General features: G+C 39.6%; 1 protein-coding gene across 3 annotated transcripts; it reads right to left on the minus strand.

Moving 5' to 3' along the window:
• Positions 1 to 36: 36 nt before the first annotated feature.
• usf1 (upstream transcription factor 1) lies at positions 37 to 12,817 on the minus strand. Of its 3 annotated transcripts, none has more exons than XM_078167341.1 (11): positions 12,768 to 12,817; positions 11,197 to 11,258; positions 10,971 to 11,020; positions 9,951 to 10,063; positions 5,644 to 5,757; positions 4,400 to 4,553; positions 4,071 to 4,158; positions 3,888 to 3,946; positions 3,700 to 3,794; positions 3,213 to 3,341; positions 37 to 866 (listed from the first exon to the last, which is right to left on the minus strand). In XM_078167341.1, exons 2-11 carry the CDS (start codon positions 11,202 to 11,204, stop codon positions 777 to 779), a joined length of 900 nt encoding a protein of 299 aa, XP_078023467.1. In that variant the 5' UTR covers positions 11,205 to 11,258; positions 12,768 to 12,817; the 3' UTR covers positions 37 to 776. The 3 variants fall into 3 exon arrangements, with proteins under 3 accessions (XP_078023467.1, XP_033488271.1, XP_033488272.1); XM_033632380.2 differs by having other exon boundaries at positions 3,691 to 3,794; positions 12,768 to 12,813; XM_033632381.2 differs by lacking the exon at positions 12,768 to 12,817 and having other exon boundaries at positions 3,691 to 3,794; positions 11,197 to 11,336.
• Between the last annotated feature and the right edge of the window lie 6,266 nt (positions 12,818 to 19,083).

Here is a 19,083-nt window from a genome sequence, read left to right on the forward strand (position 1 = left end):
TGCAGACAATTAGTGTGTAATAAAAACACGTGTACATTTTTAACCAATTTACCAACTTTAATAAACACAACTGAAAGTGGCGTATGACATACAGTATATTATTTGATTTTTTTTATTATAAAGACATACATAGCCTACCTACAATGCAATGCTTAACAACCCCTGTTTGTTTGTTTATTTATTTATTTATTTAGTTAGTTACATTGTTGCAATGTAATTATTGTCCCCAGTGAGGTTTCATGAAACATACAAAAATACAAAGCAAACGAGCCGAGTGATGAACTGGATGACAAACATGTTGCCGACCGGTCAGAGTGAGATGGAAAACAGGTGAAAGCATGAATGAATACATCAACGTAAGTGCGTTTGATACGGAGGAGCACGGTACTGCAGAGGTTAAGAGAAAGAAAGACATGAGCAATTGGTCGTGTTTCAGAGCTTACTGTACTGGAGGTTAATGAACAATCATGTCTGAGGAGGAAGGCATTCAACGAGGGCTTTGTTAAACCGACCGACGACTTCTGTAACTAAAGATGTTAATTTTACATCATGTTATCATGATGGGGTTGTTTTCACCAGGCGAAGGATTTAAATTCTGTAAAAAGCTTCAAAGATAATATTCAAAAGAGTCATTAGGCAAAGAAGATGAATGACAATATTCAATTATGTCCCCTCTGTCATGCATGCTTGATCACAAATAAAGTATCTCAAAGCATTTCAAGTACTCTTTTGGCCCATACATGGTTGTCTTCAAATACCCAGAGGCTTCAGGCTCCTCACTGGGGGTCTGTGCTGGAAGATCCCACAATGCCGTGCTGTCGCAGCAGGTTCCTCAGGATCTGATTCTTGGACTTCCAGTCTTCCACCTGAGCAGCAACAACAGGACAGATATCATAGAGGTAATGTAGTGATAATGTCACATCGGCTGCTTCATGACTGTTATCAGGAATGCAATAACCATGACGAGCTAAGTCATGTTTATCTGTGGAAACAGGATGTTCAGGCCCCAACAAAAGGCGCATCACACTGTCTTGGTTTTTAATTGACTGCCACTGATTTTTTTAAAAAAAAAACAACAAAAAAAAAAAAAGCAAAACAAAAAAAAACTTGCTGCACCTTTTTTGATTGTTGCCAGGCAACCACCCATCACCTCCCTACCCTAACCTTTCTGTATAATAAATCCACCATTTATTTTGGCTGGCTAAAACCACCTACTTGTTCTAACAGTAATCAGTGTGTAGTTGCTGACATGTTGAGGCAGAGGGTGCTGTCTGTAGCTCTGGTTGAGGGTGAGAGGCTGTCAGCAGATAAACAGAGATCTGTGTGGGTACATGAGACCCTGAAAAAGAGGCTGGATCATGGGGAGTACCACCAGTTGGTCCAGGAGCTTCTCCTCCATCATGGACGTTTACAGGTATATTTAGGATGACTCAGGGGCAGTTTGACAACCTGCTGTTTATCATCAGGCCGTATAGCTCTGGGTATCCAGCAACCGCTACCACCAGTTTCTCCTCCATTGTTTACTAATTGTAAACTTGCTGTTGTGACGACCACAGAAGGCCCGCCTCTCAAATCATCTGACTGGACAATGGGGAAAAAGTGGAGATAATGTGGGGCACTTTTCCACTCTGAGTTCAAGATTTTTCAACTCAAGGAGTTCAGAGCACTCTGGCAAAAACACCGGGTGCCTAGAGTGCAGAAACGTGAGGCCTGCCGCAACGCAAAAAACATGAGCACAAAGCTTCATTCTAGTGTTGTCACGATACCAAAATCTTTGTTTCGGTATCAATACCAATATGAATTTCGATACTTTTCGATACTCTTCGGTACTTTTCCTAAGGAAAAGTCCTTTTGGATACAAACCTTTAAAACAATAAATAGTAGGGGTGTAATGGTACAAAAAAAATCATGGTTCGGTAAGTACCTCGGTACGGACGTCACGGTTTGGTAACTCAAATGTTCCACCAAGTTTGTGTTGTCTCGTGTTGTCTCCCTTTGCGAGGCAGACTTTCTCTTGTCTTTTTTCATGTGCGCCAGCTGCTGATGTTGATACAGGTGCTGTCATACACACCACTTGTGCAATCTGTGCTCCAATAGGAACAAGGAAGGCATTTGTGTGCATAATTGAGTAAAATAAATTAACTAAATTAATGAACTGAATCAATTTCAAAGTACCGGTATTTTCCAAATGCAGTATAGTACCGTTTGGAATACTCTAGTACCGCGGTACTATTTTAGTACCGGTACACCGTGCAACACTACTTCATTCTCGTTAAAAACTATTACAAAAAGGCGCCTCCAGCTGCTAAAATCCTTTCTGTGTGATCAGGGCCATAGACTGCTACATTGGGCTGATAAATGGTCTTTCATAACAGCATAGCTGAATGCTTTATGAGTAATATTCTGGCTTTAAATAAACAAATCTGAGTTTAGAGTTAAACAAATGTCCATTACTGCAGTGGTGTCTTGCTGGTAAACCAGTGCAATAACACTGTGAAGTCGGGCTGGGTGATGAAACAATAATCATCTAGTTTCCCTTGATAGAGGTATAATAAATGTTCGATAAATCTTCCATATGAATGAACCACCCATACACCGGTACAGGTAGACAATGATGCTCCTTAAACACCAGCTGCCACCCAGCATTTAACAGAAGAAGACTTAAAAGATCTAAAATCAGTTATATTTGAATTAATCTCCATTAAATCCTCATGTTTGTATTCTGAGTGACGTCCTGACAACAGACCCCTCAGGGACCGCTACAGTAAAATGTCTGCCACTGATATCTGGGCTGAATAATGTCGGCATGTTTCCTGGCCGAAGCTCCACTTTTAAATTTCACATTTTTTCCAATTTTTAAACCATTTAATGCATCACTGATTTCATGTTTCTTGATTTAAATTATAAACTTGCAAGTCATCCCAGTTCAGCAGTTTTGCATGTGGACTGTGGAGGTCGGACACAAACTGGGTTATAACCAATTTCACACAAGTGCCTTAAGTAAAATGGAGTCCTACATTCACACAGCCAACCTATCAGTCATGGGGTAATGCTGACCGTTATTAACCCACTAATCCTCATCTCCACTGTCAGTGTACATGTGATCCACAGCTGTAATGGCAGCAGAACGGATCAGCAGGCGGATCAGTTTACAGGAAGTGTTAAATGCTGTTTCACACTGACAGGGACAATATTCTGGAGAAGAGACAAACCTCCTGTCTGAGTAGCTGGTTGTCGATCCTGAGACGATCGAGAGTGCTGATGTCTTCCCCCAGCTTCAGGTTGCTCTGTCGGAGCTCCTTGATGTACTCACAGGCTTTGGACAAGATTCCTCCTTTACTCTGAAACAAGAGAATGTAAACATTCAGAGACGGCTTGTTTTGTTTTCTCAATCTTTTTAATTTCAATTCAATTTTATTTATAAAGCCCAATGCCCATGTTTACAAATGCAGCGACGACACAGATGTTTCATATACAAGACGTATACAACGAGGACAAAGTGTCTCTGTCTCCTTCCCTCCCTCGGCCTCTCTGTTGATGCTCTGTGCAGAAATAAGGTTAATAGCCTGAATAAATAAAAAGATTTAAATTGTTTTCCAGCACTAGATTCATTTGAAAGGCCAAAAACGACTTTATAACTCCCCCCACAAAGATTTTTAAATGTTTCAGACATCATGGAGTTTGACCTACTTCACTCACCTGTCCCGTCTTGGTGTAGTCGATGTTACAGTCTGGGATGGCCTTTGACAGCTGCACGATCCAGTTGTTGATCTTGTCCCTGCGCCGGCGCTCCACTGTTGGAACAACATTTAGATTTGGCGTCGTACATGCTCAGATATTTTTAAGTAAAATACAGCCAGCTTCTCACAGTGGATGAGAGTGCTCACCTTCATTGTGCTGGGCTCGCCTCTTATCATCTCTGGAACCCCGAGGAGCCTCTTGCTTTCTGGAGAACACAATAGAACAAAGATGTTAAGTCGGCTCGACTTAGAGGATGTAAAACATTTCCTACATTAAGATGTGCACTAATGCAACAGTGCTGTAATTCTGTTAAGACATAATGTATTTACGCTATGTATGGCTGAGTGCGAGGTGCGATTGTCCTTTGATTGGAGCCCGTCAAAACTTCCTGGGGTGACATCATCACGTAAAGCTGCCCTGTAAAATAAAATCTTACTCTCAGCTGCAGAGAAGAAATATAGCATCTTAAAAGGAACATCTTACAGAATTAATGCACATTAAAGCCTTTAAATTACGAGCAATTAAAAAATACACTCCTCTTTGTCCTCCAAAAAATTAAAAATGAGTTTGTGGTTAATGGTGTAAAAAGTTCAAACTACATTTAATTGTAGTAATTATGATGTGAAAATGTCACTGTGCTGTGTCAGGCACTAATTACCTGTGGGTGTGGTCTGGCCCAGCAGTGTGTCAGAGGCCTGCACTGTGGTCACCATGGTGCCAGTGGTGGCGTCTGCGATGGTGGCAGGGTAGTAGGTGTACTGCGTCTCTGCGCTGCCGTCTCCCTCCAACCCCTCAGGCTGGGAGAACACAGCCTGACGTCAAAGACATTGACTCGTTAACATTATCTCCACTGTTAGCACAAAGATTTTTTTTAATTTTATTTTATTTTTTTAAATCTGTCAGGATTTTTTAAACCCACAACCTGGTTCAAGAGTTATTAATGTGGATATCCTGTAAACAACCATCATAAATATGACAACATTAGGTAAAAGCACTGTGCAGCAGCACTGTGCAGACACAGGCCAGGCCAGGCTGCAAGGTGGGGAGGATGTGAACAGTAGTGTTGAACCATGCTGACCGGACCAGATTACATTCTTCTTAAAAAGATCAGCAACAGAAATTCAGCACTGTATGTCAGACGAACCTGAGCTATAAAATATGATGATCTTTACTTAAGTGTCAGAGCAGCAGAAGTACAAGCGCAGAAGCACAGTATTAATTGTTTGTCTGGAACTGCATTGCTAGCCAACTGAGTTTGAGTCTATGTTTACTTCCTGTTAGCTGACAAGGAAAATATAAAAGAAGGAAAGGTTATGGCGTCAGTGCCAGTGTTCGAGGAGCCAGACTTGAGTGTAAGTTGCACTGAAGTTGCCATAAGAAAAGTAAATGTTTAGACCTACATCATCTTTTAGAAACAGAGAACATCAGAGGCGACGATAAGTTAATCAATGACTTGTAATGCCTCCTGGCCACTAATAGTGGTCAATCAAGGTCACCACTTACTTTAAGGAAAGTTCCACCCTCAAACCCTCTCAAAACTTCAATGTAGCTTCAGTCTGTGAATGTTTGATGACATCCACAGTGCCGAATATTAGTGATGACGGGGTGTCACTGAACCTGTTCAACCTGTCACAATGTCTACCTCTGTAGCAAGGAGGTTAGTTTATCCATGTTATTCTTTTACACACAAGAGAAGACATCTGTCCTGTGTTTAAGACAAAACATGTTTTGGGGTTGGTGTTACATTACAGAGCTTAGATTTGCCCAGAACTCCTTTGCCATAAAGGAACTAAATGTGTATCTGAACACTTTAATAGCAGCAGTAGTGACTTACAAGGTTAGCAGATTTGTCTTTTACAGAGATCAGAAATTCACACTCATTCAGTTCAGTGTCGTTCTCACCTGTGTGACAGTCTGAGTGGTTGCGGGGAAACCAGTGACGAGGCTGACGGCTGCAGATCCATCTGTCTGACCCTCCAACTGGCCATCTGACACCTGGATCACTCTGTAGGTCACCTGCAACACAACACATTACACTGAGTGGTCAATATTTCATTACCACTGAGGTGACAACTGTTCACAGCTGGAGAGGAAACAGAGTCTGAATCTAACGTCTTCTTTTAGGTCTCTATTAAGTAAAGTGGGTCATGAGTACAGAGGCCAGAGGGTGATGTGACTGACACACTGTCTGGCACTGCTATCAAGAAATGTGGAGTCACAGAAAAGATGCGCACCTGTTAAAATCAGTTTGTATGTATACAGACTGTATTTATGGGAAGTTGGGAACACCCACAAGACATCAAGGAGGAAAACAAAGCATTCACGACATACACTACTGCATGCCAAATAAACATCCAGAGTTAAAGGCTATTTCAAAACCTGGACCCTATTTTCCCATTTTTGAAATTAGTTCAGCACTGAGAGAGTAGCTGTAATGTAAACACTGAGGGCATGTTCACACCATCAATTTACGCACACTAAAAGTGCTTGTAAGTGTTTGAAAAGGTTACTGACACGATGCCTACTGCAACAGTCCTTTTCGCTCAAGAGTAAGATCCTTTTAGTTCAACCAGAATCAGCCCAAAAATCACTATCGTCAAACCCACCAGATTCCACTGAAATTAACAATAATTTTATCATCATAAAACACACATTCAAAATGAACAGAAGCACAATAAAACTCACAGACACCATCCTGGTTTGTCTTGCCACTGCTTTTACAATCGCCAATTCTGGTTTGGTTTAAAAAGCCCTTAATTCACCCAGTTAGATGTGAAAATAATGCTGGCCTCCCAGAATTGTTCTCTTTTTTCATCAGCTGTCCCGGGAAAAAAAAATCTCTCCCGGGACACAATTTGTCCCGTTTTTTGGGGAAAATGCAGCAGCAGCAGGCCAAGGAGTCCATCCAGAATCAGTGCAACAGGCTCAAGAACATCTGTGTCAGAGAGACAGCAAAGTAAGAAGAGCTGTGGGAAGTCCTAACAGTTCACTTAGTATATTTGCACATCCAATCATGTTTTAATTTGTATTTTTTCCATTTATATTTAACCCTACGGGCCCGAACGACGCATAGTGCGTCCAAATTCACACCTGTTCTTCTCTATGGTTTTTCTCCGCGACTGTGCGTCATAGTGAGAAGCCACACATATCACGTGAAACAGCGGAATCGTAGCTTTCCGAATGTTTTCACAGCGAAAAAAAAGTTACACTAAAATGATGTATAACAGCGCTTTCATACAGCTTTGCACACACATTACTGTTGGATGGATTACTCGCAAATGCAGGGTCGCACAGAAATGCCACACATATCACATGAAAGCGCAGGAGCAGAGCTTTCCGATGATATCACACACATCATTGTGCTGTCATCCCATCATGCTATAAATACAGATAAATTGTCTACCAAATAAAATCCTGACGAATTTCTTTACAACCCATTATACAGATCTTGTTATCAGTCACTTCATATAGTGAGGAATATCGTATCTTACCACGTCTTAGGCTTGTGTGTGTTTCTCCCTGTCTATCCACATTTGTAGTCCGGCTTTCAAGATGCAAATATCTCCATATTGTCCAGTTGACACTCCATCAAACTTTGTATGACAAGACCAGCCCATTTCACCTTTGCCCACCCAGACAACTGCAGCCTAATTATGCATGCTGACAGGGCCGTAGTCACATATACATTGAGGGGGACACGTGCCCCCCCCCCTTTTTTTTTTTTTTACTGCAATCAAAGTGGCAAATATTATCTTGGAGGACATCATTGCACTTGGTTGACTATTTTTCTATTATCTTAGATGTAAATATTGCATGTTTCTTTCAGATAAAACACATTTTTGACTTGTGAATGAGTCAATGGAATTTCTTGCAATAATGAAAAAATACTGGCAATCATGTCCGCCTGGCACAAACCACATGTTTTGGACAGCTGTGAAGTGACAGAATGTCCCAGCATCATGGTTCTTATATTGCCAGATTCCAGAGAGTCTCTCCTCTTCATATATGGCAGAATATGTCAACTTCCAACTTGCTATGGTGAGATACATGTACACATGTAAGAATTTAGTAACACGGATTTGTTTTTTTCATTGATATAAAAATTAATATAAAATACAGGCACATAGAAGGACATGTAATGATGGCAAATCTGGTCTCCTATGTCCGAATTTCATGTTCACTGGTCAGTCTGAACTGGTAATAATGGCCGAGCCCTCAGCCTCAAACATTTGGTCGAGTGTCCCTTTTTTTCTCAAATCCAAGGTGGCAACCCTAGTGATAACATCGAAACACACCATCAAGACGTAGGCTAATGGCGTGAAGTAATGTTAACGTTTTTATGCTGTCTCGAAATGTGTATGGAATTCACTAAAACATGCTAGTCTATTACATCTACATCGACATTACACCTAACTATGAACAGAAACCAACTGTATCTATGCAATTACAGCAGAAAACTTGTTATATGAATATAGTTTTTCTAATATCTTTTTTAGCACAAACCCTCGTCATGGCAACTACAAATTTATTGTGTCAAATGCTATTTTCTGCTCTCTATTCCCGAGACTGTAGCAAAAGTGAGACCTGATCAACGAGGACCTTGTGATGACGGTTTGGCTCAAACAATGAGCTCCTTTTGGCCCTTCGTTTTTGTTTGTTTTTTCCAGCTTGGTGGCAACAGTCGTCAGTCACGTGACACCAAAGGTTTTGACAAGATGCTGTGGATTCAGAAGTGGATGTCTACTTACATAAGGGGATAGTTCAGGGTTTTTTTTTTAAGCGGGGTTGTACTTAACCATAGGCAGTATATTACACACAGTAGATGTCAGTGGGGACGCCCCCAGTTTGGAGAAGCAGGATAGAGGCTGAGATTGAAGCAAAGCAGGTCAGCAACAAGATGTATTTTAGCCACCTAAAAAAATCAGTATCATTTTAAGTGTACAGTATATTGAAAGTATTTTCACTGATTCACTTTAATGTCAGACAGTGATTTCCAACTGAAAATGAAGCTGTTATATCTCTCTCTCTGCAAAGCCAGACTCCATTCAGAAAAACAGTGATTTAACATCACTGAACACAGGAGCTGCTGGTCTACTGCTGCCTCCATCAGTTACTGTGTTTGTGTTATTGTGTGACTTTGGCATTTAAAGGGGTTAGTTTGGATTCGATTCGAAACAGGCATTAAGATAACGCAGTGAAAATACTCTCAATATAACATACACTTAAACTGATACAGATTTTTTTGTGGGACTTTTTACAGGTGGCTAAAAGACATTTTGTTGCTGACCCCTCCACAGCAGTATTTTGTTTAGCTTCCATGTCTGATGTCTGTCTGATGGCTGTGTGTGTGTGTATAGTACAACGTCCACAGAGATTTCCCTTGAATTACAGTGTCCCCCTGTATACTTACATGAGTGTGTTTGTGGTTATGTGTGATCCATCGCACTGCTCAGGTGCATCTTAGTGGAAATAAAAGTCAGTGGCCCTTTTTAAACAGGAATTGTGCAAATTTGCAGGAAAGTCCAATCAGTCTTTTTTCAGCATTGGCAGTATAAAAACAAAATCGGGGAGTGCAGCAAAATGCCGCCTAACTACTTTTGTTTATAGAGAATGTGCCTTTTTCGGGGCAATGGGGGGCGTGAGCAAGTAACAAAACGTGTAGCTCAGCGTGTGACATAAACAGTGACGTGGGAGGGAAGCCACGGATAATCAGGCGGCGGTTCTCTCGTAAATCGGGGCCGTTCTTCACCGTCCCCGTCATCTGACGGTTAATGGCCTCTTCGTTTACGAGGACAAGGAGGGCGCGCAATTCCTTGTCTCCCCAGTTGCTCATCTTTACAGTGTCTGTCAGGTTTGTGTTTCCCTCTTGTTACTAGCTGCTCGCTAATTCCTGCTATCAGCTGTTTCCTGTTTATCCACCACCAGTGGCTCGCACGTGTGCTGTCATCAACAGCTCCTCCCACAAGTCTTCAACAGCCCCTCCTGTTGTGGAAGGCCGCCTTGTTCTGTTTAAACTAAAAGGGTTCCACCAATATGACTACCCTACGAGGCGGAAAATTGGGCACCTCAGATCAACTCGCCTTTCCGCCTCTGTGTGTCTAAACGCTCGCAGTTGGCCGGCAAATCGGCCCAACATTTGTGGAAAATCTGGCAGTGTAAAAGGAGCTAAAGAACGTCTCTCCACAAATGACCAAATGTTTTTGTCCTACCTGCCCGCCTGCTCCTTCCGTCTTGAAGAGATATTTGATGGGCTGGTCGGTGAAGGTGGCAGCAGACTGGATGGTGGCGATAGCTGCCGGGTCCTCTGCTGTGGCTACAGACCCTGACAGAACACAAAGCCACATAAGATGTTAGTCAACTTTATAGATTTCAAAAATAGCTCATGGGAAGAACAAATTTAAGACGACTTAAAACTATATTATTAGTGCTTCAGGTGTCCTCGGATGACCATGTGTGATCTTATAACGTAAAAGAGTGTAAGGAAATGATATATTGGAACTACATACAAAGTTTTAATGGTTTAAGTGTCTTAGGACATACACCAGTGATACTCAGCTTATGGCCTGCGGGCCAGATAGAGTGCCAGGTGGTGATTTTACACATTTAACACGAACAGCGAGCTCACAGCTGAAAGTCTGGAGTTTTTGACCAATCCATCTCAATGACCCGTCTGTCCAATGTGGACTTTCTATCTTTTTATTAGGGGTTACTGTAGTTTCCCAGAGTGTCAACAAATACCGCCGCCTGGGTCGTGTCATACCGCTGCTAAAGGTGCCTCTGTGCAGCTGTGTCCGACGCTGATGGCCACTAATGCCTGGTTCACACTACACCACATTTTTGTCTGTTCCAACAGTCACTGTGTCACATTGGGTTGGCTGAGCCCTGAATGTGCTCAAATTTTAGAAACACCCCTGCTTAAACCTGACAGCTGCTGTGACTGGCCCCTGGCTGCCTGTCATTTTGCAAAAGTGGCCCCCAGGTAAGGCCAGTTGAGTACCCCCTGACATACAGTCACAGTGGCTTTAAATGGGCTATGATACTTCAGGGACATAAGATAACACTGAAAACCTGAACCACCACCAATTTAGATTTGTCAACTTTCAAACGCAGTGTGTGACACTGAGGAGTTTGAACCATTAAAGCACATATAAACCGCATTTTGTAACGTTACATTTTTCCCAGCACAGTTAAGATGGTGACATTAGCAGAGTAATAGTATTTTATTTTACCTTCCTCGTTGACGGTGACACTTCCATCAGGTTCAGGGCTTTTCTGTTGGCTGCACACAAACACACACACACACACACACACACACAAACACAACAGAGGAGTCATGTTGTGGTTCAATTAATCACATTATTAAATTAACTACCAGCCCATCAGTGAACTGGAGGGCTAACAATGTATTTGGTGCTGTTACTGGTTGACAATGGCGCATGTTACCGTCCCACTCACCTTTTCATTTCTGCCGACAGTCTTGGACGAAGAGACCGCCTTCGCTCGCGCCCTCAGCCAGACTGAGAAACAAGTTCATAAGTTTGACACGAACCCGGAAGAAACTTTACTCTGAACCAAACAACACTGACTGCAGATGTGTCTTTACACCACAACAACCCTGGAGATTAAACCCGGGACGGTTTTAGGATGGGGCTGTCGGTAGCTAGCTGAGTGGCTGCTGTGCGCGAGCTGAGTCAGAGAGAACGTTACCATGGGTGATACCGGAAGCTGGCTGTCTCTGCCTTCAAAATTAAAGCTGAAAAGAAGTGAGCGATAAAAAAAAATTTGTAAATAAGATTTAAAGACATGATATTCAGGAGATACAGGGTTGAAGGAAGGGTCTGAAATTCACCAGCTGTTCAGAGGGATTGCTGCTTATTTTCTCAACTTAGGCTTCTACATATATATATTTTTTTATGTTTAAAAAATGTATTAATTTGTGGGTGTAAAAACATATCTGTACTGGAAATTATGTACATTCATATTAATATATTTATTAATTTACTGAACTACATAAAAGATAGCAGGACAAGTTGATTAGGATATTTATGTAATATTAATATTAATTTAGTGTATATAATACATTTACACAGGTTTATATTTGTAAGAAATATATTTTGTAATTAATATTATATATTCACATGGGTTATTTTTGTGGGACAAAGTTAAGTTGTAATAAAAACTGCATATATAGAAAAGTCTATGGTAAGGTAATAAAGCATAAAATAAGAAATTACCAAATTAAAAATGAGTGAGCATTACTGTGTTCCTCAAAAAATTTAAAATAAGGTATAAAGATATATCACTGCTTACTTTCTCAACTTACATATATTTTATTTTTATTTTTAAAACAACGTATTAATTTGTGTTAAATAGTTATTCATTTATAGATATGTGGCTGTACACATACATATATATATATATATATTCATTGGGGAAATTATGTAAATTCATAGCTATATATGATATATTTTAGATATTAATTTACTCAAATATAAAAAGAAAGCAGGGCAAGTTAATTATGACATATATGTAATGTTAATATTTATTATTGAGGCAAAAATAATTGGTGATACATATATATCATACATTTAGATGGATTTATATTTTGTAAGAGATATTTTGAGATTAATATTATATATTTACATGGGTTATTTTGTGGGATAAAGTTAAATGGTGATTAAAACTGTATATTGAGAAACGTCTAAGGTAAGGTAATTTTTGTATTTCTTTATTTTAGTTTAACTTTATTTTATGTTAACGTATTTTATTTTTGGAGACACGCACCGGAAGTCCTGTGTTTCACTGTAGCTAGCATGACACGGATCTTACGTGTCTGCTACATTACACTCGGCCCCAGCGGTTTCTACAGATGTTTAACAAAGCACTTTCCTCTTCGCTAACTTTGTGAGCGCAGTGTTCGCTACAATAAATGCACACAGTCAAAATACGACATTCAAAAAGCTAAAATATTCACACGGTGCTGAGTAACGTTGGAAATACTGCTGTGTGAACAAAGATCTACTTACGCCGCAGAGGTCCCTCCCCCGATATTTGTCAACACACCAACGTCGGTGTCGGTTTTACGCATGCGCGAAAGATTCTTTTCAGCTGATTGCAGATCAGTTGATAACTGTTGAACAGAGATTTAAATACAGTGAGCAGTGCGAACAGCTGACCCGCGGTCAGTGAGTGATACTGACATGGTTTCGATGGAGATGCGGCGTTGAGGGACTGTTGTGTTTCTGAAACAACAAATTACAACAAATAGTTGACAGCCCGATTGTTTTAATTTAAGAGTCTAAGAATGTTTATTTTATTTTATTTTATCTTATTTAATTAACTTTATCTTGAACCTTTAACAAACAATATGAACAAAATCAAATGAAGCGTTGACAAAACAAAACTAAAACAGTACCTGACAGTTTTAGGTTCTTTGCATATTTATGTTGTTAATGCAAAATATGTATAAATTATGATTTATTATTATAGGTTAAGGTACCCAGCAGCTACATAAAGTAATAAAAACATTATGATGATTATGATGCATCAGTAATTATAATCCAACTCAACTCAACTGTATTTAGTATTTATTCTTACAAAAAGATGATTAAAAGTCCACAGAATAAAAGAAAGTAAATAAATAGAAAATAATACAAGTCATATTGGACAGAGTACTTTTACTTTTGGTACTTTAAGTATATGTTGCTGCCTAACCTTTTGCACTTAAATTTAGGTTTTCGTAGCATGACTGTTACCTGTAACAGAGTATTTCAACATGGTGGTATTGGTACTTTTACTTAAGAAAATGATCTCAGTACTTGTTCCACCACTGAAATCTGGCAAGAAGTAATTAGACTAATGAGGAAAAATGAATTAATATCTTTGTTAGAGTAACCAAAGCACCCAAACATAGTAAATAGTCACATCCAGGGGTTTGTACTCAGCTATAGATTCAGTAAGATCTTTCCACAGCTAGAATTGTGCATTTCATATTTTATATCTTCCAGCATTCATTATTTAACACAGTGTTGTTTTTTTTTTACTTTTCAGCACCTCCTACAAAAAATAATTAGCTAATCAACCAATTAATTCAATTCATTTTTATATTTAATTTAATTTAATTCATTTTTATATTTAATTTAATTTAATTTTGTACTTTTTTTGAAATCTTTTTTTTTTTTTTTTTTTTTTTTAATTGTTCAATTGATTTCACCATAAGGAAAATTCCACATCTGCAAAAAGAGGTGGGTGGACTCATGGACAACATGACACCACAGAAAGAGGCCTTAGAAATAAAAAGGCAATAAAAATGAACAATGTGTTTAATAAATTCCTGATGATCAGACGAGACAGTATTTTGAGTTCATATCACTTCCCCATTATTTATCTTATTTTTTTCTTTTCTTTAAATGTATCACTGTGGGTATACATATATATATATATATATATATATATATATATATATATACCCATGGACTGTAAAATCACTCACATGGTGTGTAGGTTTGTTTTTTCAATAAAGAATTAAAAAAAAAAAAAAACCTTGACAAATGAACGCAGTGTCCAAACCAGCCGAGTGGGATCACTGTTGAGGCGACGAACAACTGGGTGTGTGACTTTATTATTGTCACAACTGTATTAACATAATCGCTAAAACATTTACAGGGAGACCTATAATTAATATAAAACCTCAGAGGGAACACATGTTCTACAACAGCGACCACATAAACTTCAGACTTTGACAATCTGTCAGAGAAACTCCGCCTCACTGACATGAGGAAATAAGTGTTTACTGTTGTATTCAGTGTACCTGTGGTGTTTATGAGAGTCTGTAACAGAATGAAAGACAGCAGGTCAGAGCAGAGGGAGAGAAAACACTGGACAGCACCCGTGGTTTGATCCCATGGAGGGAGAGAACCTCGTAATCTGATAGATTTGTGGAGCGAAGTAACCACTGAGCTACACCAGTGCGTCTGTACCAGCAGGAAACAGACCTTATCAAGGCTGCTGCTGTCTGCTCTGTAGCTCCTAATGGACAAATGACTCTATAATGATGATACTTTAACAGTGTTTTAATCCTATTAAGGAAGGGATACATCTATAATCCAGCTGTTGTGGTGCAGTTTGGAAGAAAGAAAACACTGGACAGCGCCCGTGGTTCGATCCCGTGAGGGATGGAGAACGTCGAAACTTTCAGGTAAGTTTGGTGATCGAAGTAACCACTGAGCTACACCAGTGCGACTGTAACAGCAGGACACAGACCTTATAAAGACGACATGTCAGGAGTCATGTTTTGGTTCCACCCAGGACAACAGGAACAAGACAGGAACTGTTCCTCCAGCCTGTAATTAATGTGTTGCAGAAAAAAATAATGCATGGAAGATAATGGATAAATAAATACACAATTAAATGCTGGAATAAATAGAAATATATAAACAAATATTTAAATAAATGAATAAACAGAAATAACACTTAGATAAAAACAAAAACTATTAAGAAAATTGTGAACCCTCACAGAGGAGATATGGAGTATTGTCAAGAGGAAGATGAGAGACACCCAACTATACAGATGAGCTGAAGGCTGCTGTCAAACCAACCTGGGCTTCACTAACACCTCAGCAGAGCCACAGGCTGATGGCCTCCATGTCACGTTGCACTGATGCTCGTGCAATAGGAGCCTCGACCAACTACTGAGTGCATAAATGAACATACTTTTCAGAAGGTCGACATTTCTGTTTCTGATTGGTCTTATGTGATATTCTAATATTCCAAGATACTGGATTTTTTGTTTTCATGAACTGTGAGCTGTAATCATCAAAATTAAAACAATAAAAAGGGTTTGAAATGTTTCACTCTCTGTGTAATGAATCTAAAATATTAGAAAGTTTGACTTTTTGAATTACATTAGGGGAAAATAATGAACTTTTTGTGATGCACCTGTAAGTTTCCTGCTGGTACAGACGCACTGGTGTAGCTCAGTGGTTACTTCGCTCCACAAATCTATCAGATTACAAGGTTCTCTCCCTCCATGGGATCAAACCACGGGTGCTGTCCAGTGTTTTCTCTCCCTCTGCTCTGACCTGCTGTCTTTCATTCTGTTACAGACTCTCATAAACACCACAGGTACACCGAATACAACTGTCTCAGTTTGGCAAATAGAACAATAAAAACTTATTTCTACAAATCAGTGCAGCAGGTTTGTTCTGATAGAACATCAAAACCCAACGTTGATTTATTTAATGATGCTTTAATTCACTCATTCTTTTTTAATAGTTTCTGTTTTTATTGATGTATTTTTGTAAATTTATTCATTTATTAAAGATTTATGTTTATATTTTTCTATTTCTTTGTGTATTTATTTATCCATTGATGTGTCATTTTTCATCCTCCATATCCATTATCTTCCATGCATTATTTTTTTCTGCACAATGTAAAATACAGGCTGGTAGAATTATTCCCATCTCTTTCCTGTTATCCTGGACAGAATCAAAATGTGAGTTTTGACATGTCTTTATGCTCCAGCTGACGCACTGGCGTAGCTCAGTGGTTTCTTTAAACATCAATAGTCTCTGAAGGACTCGCTGCTCTCTCGTAGGGAAACAACTCTACAGTGATACTTCAGGGGTGTCTTAATGCTCTGAAAAAAGACATACATTTATAATCCAGCTGTTGTGGTGAAGACTGGAAGAAAGAAAACACTGGACAGCGCCCGTGGTTCGATCCCAGGGAGGGATGGAGATCAGCGAATCCTTCAGAGAGGATTGATGTTCGAAGTAACCACTGAGCTACACCAGTGCGTCTGTAACAGCAGGAAACTGGTTTCATAAACATGAGGCTGTGAGTGCTGCAGAGTTCAGTCTGTGATGCAGAAACACAGAGTTTGTGGGGATCACTGTCACCTTTGACCCCTGACTTCCTGTCCATTCACACTCCAGTTCTGTTATTAAATGTGTGGTGTCAAGACGAGCCAGGTCACAGACCTCTTTGACTTAAATACACCAGCTTGATTCTCCCCCTGGTCAGTGTCTCCCTCTGGTGGTCATCTGATAATATCCACTGGATGATATTCCTGCCCTGTCATCGTACTGCAGCTGATGTGGAGCTCTGAGGCCTGTTTGGTTCAACAAAACTTGCAAGAGGTCCTGAAATCTTGAGCTGAGACCGATGGACTGAGAGTCTGTAACAGAATGAAAGACAGCAGGTCAGAGCAGAGGGAGAGAAAACACTGGACAGCACCCGTGGTTTGATCCCATGGCGGGAGAGAACCTCGTAATCTGATAGATTTGTGGAGCGAAGTAACCACTGAGCTACACCAGTGCGTCTGTAACAGCAGGAAACTGATTTCATAAAGACGATGTGTCAAGATTCAGGTTTTTGCTTGCAGACAGCAGCAGCCTTGATAAGGTCTGTTTCCTGCTGTAACAGATGCACTGGTGTAAATTCACTCATTTTTAATAGTTTCTGTTTTTATTTTTATGTTATTCTATTTATTTCATCATTTATTTGTTATTATCAATTTGTCATTTTTCATCCTCCATATCCATGATCTTCCATGCATTATTTTTTTCTCTGCAAAATACTAATACAGGCTGGTAGAATCATTTCCATCTCTTTCCTGTTAACCTGGGCAGAATCAAGACATTTGACACGTCGTCTTTATAAAACCAGTTTCCTGCTGTTACAGTCGCACTGGTGTAGCTCAGTGGTTACTACGATCATCAATCCTCTCTGAAGGATTCGCCGTTCTCCATCCCTTACGGGATCAAACCACGGGCGCTGTCCAGTGTTTTCTTTCTTCCAGTCTTCACCACAACAGCTGGATTATAAATGTATGTCTTTTTTCAGAGCATTAAAACACTCCTGAAGTATCACTGTAGAGTTGTTTCCCTACGAGAGAGCAGCGAGTCCTTCAGAGACCATTGATGTTTAAAGAAACCACTGAGCTACACCAGTGCGTCAGCTGGAGCATAAAGACATGTCAAGACTCATGTTTTGATTCTGTCCAGGATAACAGGAAAGAGATGGGAATAATTCTACCAGCCTGTATTTTACATTTTGCAGAAAAAAATAATGCATGGAAGATAATGGATATGGAGGATGAAAAATGACACATCAATGGATAAATAAATACACAAAGAAATAGAAAAATATAAACATAAATCTTTAAATAAATTAATAAATTTACAAAAATACATCAATAAAAACAGAAACTATTAAAAAATTATAACTATTATAACTATTATCAAGGCTGCTGCTGTCTGCAAGCAAAAAGCTGAATCTTGACACGTCGTCTTTATGAAACCAGTTTCCTGCTGTTACAGTCGCACTGGTGTAGCTCAGTGGTTACTTCGATCATCAATCCTCTCTGAAGGATTCGCTGCTCTCCATCCCTCCCTGGGATCGAACCACGGGCGCTGTCCAGTGTTTTATTTCTTCCAAACTGCACCACAACAGCTGGATTTTAGATTTATGTTTTCTTTAAGAGGGTTAAATCACTGTTGCAGCCACATTGTAGAGTTGTTTCTCCAGAGCAGCGTCCCATTAGGAGCTACAGAGCAGACAGCAGCAGCCTTGATAAGGTCTGTTTCCTGCTGGTACAGACGCACTGGTGTAGCTCAGTGGTTACTTCGCTCCACAAATCTATCAGATTACGAGGTTCTCTCCCTCCATGGGATCAAACCACGGGTGCTGTCCAGTGTTTTCTCTCCCTCTGCTCTGACCTGCTGTCTTTCATTCTGTTACAGACTCTCATAAACACCACAGGTACACCGAATACAACTGTCTCAGTTTGGCAAATAGAACAATAAAAACTTATTTCTACAAATCAGTGCAGCAGGTTTGTTCTGATAGAACATCAAAACCCAACGTTGATTCATTTAATAATGCTTCAATTCACTCATTCTTTTTTAATAGTTTCTGTTTTTATTGATGTATTTTTGTAAATTTATTAATTTATTTAAAGATTTATGTTTATATTTTTCTATTTCTTTGTGTATTTATTTATCCATTGATGTGTCATTTTTCATCCTCCATATCCATTATCTTCCATGCATTATTTTTTTCTGCACAATGTAAAATACAGGCTGGTAGAATTATTCCCATCTCTTTCCTGTTATCCTGGACAGAATCAAAATGTGAGTTTTGACATGTCTTTATGCTCCAGCTGACACACTGGTGTAGCTCAGTGGTTTCTTTAAACATCAATGGTCTCTGAAGGACTCGCTGCTCTCTCGTAGGGAAACAACTCTACAGTGATACTTCAGGAGTGTCTTAATGCTCTGAAAAAAGACATACATTTATAATCCAGCTGTTGTGGTGAAGACTGGAAGAAAGAAAACACTG

The sequence above is a fragment of the Epinephelus lanceolatus genome, chromosome 4, assembly GCF_041903045.1.
Source record: "Epinephelus lanceolatus isolate andai-2023 chromosome 4, ASM4190304v1, whole genome shotgun sequence".
NCBI lineage: Eukaryota > Metazoa > Chordata > Actinopteri > Perciformes > Serranidae > Epinephelus > Epinephelus lanceolatus.

What these genes read in the sequence shown, in the direction of transcription:
- usf1 (XM_033632380.2), bottom strand. An exon ending in GCGAGCCCAGCACAATGAAG is followed by an intron (nt 3,795 to 3,887) that starts GTGAGCACTCTC and finishes TTGTTCCAACAG; the next exon opens with TGGAGCGCCGGCGCAGGGAC. An exon ending in ACCAGCTACTCAGACAGGAG is followed by an intron (nt 867 to 3,212) that starts GTTTGTCTCTTC and finishes GTTGCTGCTCAG; the next exon opens with GTGGAAGACTGGAAGTCCAA.